Genomic DNA, 5,353 nt, shown 5'->3' with positions numbered 1-5,353 from the left:
AAAAAAAAAAAAAATTCTGAAAAAAGTTAAAAATGAAGAATTTGGGGGGAGGGGGGGATTTGCAGATTCGTATTCTCCGTAGCCAAACACGGGGGTTTGTGTAGAGAAAAAAAATTAAATTTTAAAAAAAGGGGTGTTTTTGATGGGGTACAAAAGGAAGCTTCTTACCACACAGCCGCTCCTGCACCTACACATATATATACTTCGTTTTTGTATCTGGTTTGCAAGATTATTTATGTGAACTAGCGTGTTGAAACAAGTTTTGCTGTGTCTGGGAAGGGTCATACTGCCTTAATATTCAACACACTCACCGGTTCAATTTCCACTCATTTAACATTATTTTCTTTTTTTGTGTGTCTTTTTATATATATATATATATATATATTATTTTAACGTCCACTTTTCCATGCTTGCATAGGTCAGATGGAGTATATTGAGGCCAATTTTCTATGGCCAGAATCCCATCCTAATGCCAGCCCTTGCCTTTTTCCAAGCAAGGCAATATTTTTCCATGGCCTGGCATGTTCTCGCAGAATATTGGAAATAAATGACATTGCTTGTATGACAGTCACAAGTATATTACAAAGAGCACATGAAGTCAAGACGAAACGCAACACACTTACAAAGCTTTGGTCAGCCCCAGAGCCATAGTAGAAAACAATTACCCGAATAGCAGTGCAATGGGACTGAACCCAAGATCACATAGTTGGGAAGCAAGCTTCTCAACGGTGTGTGTGTGTGTGTGTGCGAGAGTATTTGTACTTTTTCATTAAAGCATGGATTGTTAAATCTCTTCCTCACGAAAGATTTAATATAATTTTTAAGGATAAAAAAAAAAGGTCTTAAAATTTAAAATTTCTTATTAAGAACATCAAACATTAAGAATCTTCACTCCCCCCCCCCCAACTAAAAAAAGGAAAAAAGTATATACCACAAACTTGTAGAATTATAACTTGATTAGAGTTACAGGTATGCGTTTAACAGGTGTGCATTTACGAACATATACAAAGTGTGTGTGTGTATAGTCAACAGACGAGATCCAGAGATTCTCGGGATAGAAAATACTTTGTAGCGCTCAAATGATTCAAACTTGGACACGCAATGTCTTTACGAGGGACTAAATCCGCGGAGTAAAGAATGGCTATAAGAGGAATCAAGGAGCAGATATGGAGGCTTAATTTGTATGTCAAACCCAAGCTGTTATCTTTAATTTGTTTATTCGCAAAACTGCCTATATACATATATTACACTTGTGTGCCCCGCTCCACATTTTTTTTTTTGTTTTTCATAACTTACAGAAAAATGGATAAATTTTAGTGAAATTTTCTACAAATACGCTTCAAATAGTGTAGATTCTGACTGTATCGGAATTTGTTATGAAAAAAATAAAGGTTATTTTTCAGATTAGCACCCGCACGATCTTCACTAGGGTGTTAGGGTTAGGGATAGGGTTACGGTTAGGTCGGAATTTCCTAACCCAAACCCTAAAACCCTAAACCGTAACTCTAAAACTAAGCCTGACCCTAACACCCTAGTGAAGATCGTGCGGTGTTAATCTGAAAAATTACCCCCCTCCCCCCCAAAAAAACCCGAACAGGTGGACTCATACACATACATACTGACGCATGTCACATATCTTTACAAAAGGAAACTCGAAGTTTCGAAAAAAAAGTAGTGTCAATATGTACATGTGTGTGTGCTCAGTGTTTTTCTTCTCGCGTCAAATTCCGTTATAATCATAATTTACACATCCTGAAAAGTATTTGTTGAACATTTCATTAAAGAATATCCATTTTCCTCAAAGTTACGAGGCAACAAAGCCAACTCGTGTGAATTTTCCGAAACTCTTCTTCTCACACACAGAAACAAGAAAATTCTTTCATAACAAATTTCGATATAATCGGAATCTACACCATCCAAAGCGTATTTGTACAAAATTTCATAATAAAATATCCACTTTTCTGGAAGTTATAAGAAAACAAAGTCATGTAGTTTGCATTCGCAATTACGTTTTGTATTTTCATTCTCAAGAAAGTGAAACAACATTCTTTTAAGAATACGTATTCGTTGAATAAACATTACTTTCGTTATTTTTGAAACAAATTAATTGTTTATTATAAGTTTATTATTAGATATTCGCGTTTCTTTGCCCATACAATAATATATATAATGCATTTATAAAACACTGGTAGATAGAGATTCCGTATAAGTTGTTTTGATTTACATAGATATACATTTGTACATATGTATGTGTATATATACAAACATAGTGTATGTATGTACGTAAATATATATGTATATACATACATGATATATGTATATACATATGTATGTATACCTATATATACATATATATATATATCTGATATTCCTTATATGGATCAAAAGACCATTTTTAAAAAATCAAAAAGGCAACCCTCTTTCCCAAACAAATGCGTAATAATAACTTAAACGAATACGTGCCAAAAAATACAGGTAAATCAAAATTTACCAAAACATACACTGAATAAAAGTAAAGATAAGAGGGAAAACATGAACAAAATCAACAGTCCATCCACAATACTCCCCTTAACAAAACTAACGCAATAACACTATGGACCTGTTGTTAGAATCCTAAGTGCCTTACCGTGGAAAGCTGGTGACATCCGAGTATTTTGTAATAATCCTCATCCGGATTAAATTCATAATTTAAAACATCGGTCATGTTAAACGAAATTCCACACGGTGGGAGGGAGAGAAAACGAACAGGTTGACTATGAAAGAATGAATGGGAGAGAGCGAAGAAGCGACAGTCACACGCACACACCGCGAAGATGTTACAGGGCCAGAACTAAGAATAGGTGACCCGATTCTTGGTAAATGAATATGAATGACAACAGTTACGACATAAACAATAATAACAGTATTTTTGTTTGTTTGTTGCTTTATAAAAGTAGTTTTGAATTTAAAAATAAAATCTATTTATTGATGATAGGAATTATGCTACTGCAAATTCATTGATATAATTAAATTTGTATCAATTATATATTAATAAAGACTTACTTTCGTACATGCATGATGTGTGTGTGGTTGTGTGTATGCGTTGTGTATGTGAGTGTGTGTCGCGCGTATGTGTATAAGTCCACTCTTATATAAGTGTATTTACATAACTTATATAAGTGTATCGCGTTAGATGAGTATTTGTATGAATAAGCATGATTCGATTCATAACTATGTTCACACATATTTCTGACCCCGCACGCACGTACGCGCGCGCACACACACACACACACACACATAGTAAGAAAGAAAAATATCGATGCATGTGTGTTGACATACGTGTGCGCGTGCAAAGACGCATGCACAAACACACACACACATATATATATATACATACATACATACATACATACATATATATATAAAAATATATACACACACACACACACGAATAGAGATACCCGGCGTTGCTCTGGATTATAATGGCATAGTTTTTTTTATTGTTTTACTTCTTTCAGTTACGTGACTGCGGCCATGCTGGAACACCGTCTTTAGTCGAACAAATCGACAACAGGATATATTCTTTGTAAACCTAGTACCTATTCTATCATTGTCTTTTGCCGAAAGGCTAAGTTAGTTACGGGGATATATGTGTGTATATATGTAGGTATATATATATATATGTATATATATATATATATATATATATGTATATATATCCATATATATATATATATCCATATATATATATATATATATATATATATATATATATATATATATATATATATATATATAGGTGAGTTAAGTTAGAGATTATAACAACCGTCTAAGGGATACTTGTATCCAATGAATCCACTAGTATATTACCTATATTTAATCATGAGCATTGATATTTATACTCATAAATGATAGGTAATGACAAAAATAAACTAATGTTTATCAATATTCAAGGAAATCAGAAAATGGTGATACAGTTGATGAATAACAATTGATTTACATCAATTATCATTTGTTAATTAATTACGAAAAGATTGAATCTCAACTTACAGCTGTTTCCATTACCATGATTCTCCGGTTTAACCACCACAATGATAATAATAGTTATTATTGTAAGCTATTAGTTATACCAATTTGAATTAAAGCAGAAAAGTAAATAAAATAGACAAAAAGAAAAAGGAGAAAGTGAGAACAGGGATAATCAGTTGATGTTCCATGCTGACCCACTGTGAAACATCCGACTGACTAGAAATTAGAAATAGAATAGGGGTAGTTATAATATTTAGTGTTACATTCCTGTATATGGAGGGAAGGCGTGGGTTAAATATGTAATAACTATATGAGCAAATTGGTTAAGTCAAAAAATAAAATAGAAAAGTAAGAAATATAATTCGAAACACTGGTAGTTATAGAACTATGTAATAACAGTTGACTATAATTTATTATTTATTGATTTTGTATGTGTTTTATTTATTATTATGTTGTTGTTGGCACTCCGTCGCTTACGACGTTGAGGGTTCCAGTTGATTCGATCAACGGAACAGCCTGCTCGTGAAATTAACGTGCAAGTGGCTGAGCACTCCACAGACACGTGTACCCTTAACGTAGTTCTCAGGGATATTCAGCGTGACACAGTGTGACAAGGCTGACCCTTTGAATTACAGGCACAACAGAAACAGGAAGTAAGAGTGAGAGAAAGAGTACAGAAGGGTTCGCCACCATCCCCTGCCAGAGCCTCGTGGAGCTTTAGGTGTTTTCGTTCAATAAACACCCACAACGCCCGGTCTGGGAATCGAAACCGTGATCCTATGACTGCGAGTCCGCTGCCCTAACCACTGGGCCATTGCGCCTCCACTATTTATTATTATAAGTAGGCAGTATACCTGAAACATCCCTGGGTCCGGAGTAGGATTAGTCTGGACAATTAGACTATACTATCGGTCAGTTAATTTTCAAAAACAAAGGCTGGCTATTTAGAAACTGTTACTCGGAGTAAAAAGGTAATGGATATATGCTGCAAGGGGCCATGTGTCACTTGTATCAGTGAATGTTAGAAACGTATAAAGTGGAATGGGACAGATATGAGTATCTGTGGTTAAGGGGAGGCAATTATTGATTTATCAAGTAATTTCGATGCTTATATATGTATATCACTTGGGGTTAAGAAAGTATAGCCACTGTTAAATTAAGTTATGCAACATGCATAGATGGGTGGGCTATATCTAATTTATAATATTTACACATTCCAATAAACTATGCTATAATATATTATTTTTATATACATACACACACATGCACAAATGCACATGCACACACACACACATGTGTATATATATATATATATATATATATATATATATATATATATATATAT

The 5,353-nt window shown here is 33.8% G+C and overlaps 1 protein-coding gene across 1 annotated transcript in view; it reads right to left on the bottom strand.

The window, feature by feature from the left end:
• Positions 1 to 2,873, bottom strand: part of LOC106881696 (dnaJ homolog subfamily C member 12) — a 21,797-nt gene extending 18,924 nt beyond the window's left edge. The window contains exon 1 of the mRNA XM_014932162.2: positions 2,627 to 2,873. Within this exon, the coding sequence (XP_014787648.1) occupies positions 2,627 to 2,704 (78 nt within the window). The 5' untranslated portion in view covers positions 2,705 to 2,873. The remainder of the gene's footprint in view (positions 1 to 2,626) is intronic.
• Between the last annotated feature and the right edge of the window lie 2,480 nt (positions 2,874 to 5,353).

Source organism: Octopus bimaculoides, chromosome 4 (genome assembly GCF_001194135.2).
Source record: "Octopus bimaculoides isolate UCB-OBI-ISO-001 chromosome 4, ASM119413v2, whole genome shotgun sequence".
Classification (NCBI taxonomy): domain Eukaryota; kingdom Metazoa; phylum Mollusca; class Cephalopoda; order Octopoda; family Octopodidae; genus Octopus; species Octopus bimaculoides.
Note: the sequence above shows the minus strand (reverse complement) of the source record. Positions and strands in the feature narration are given on the sequence as shown.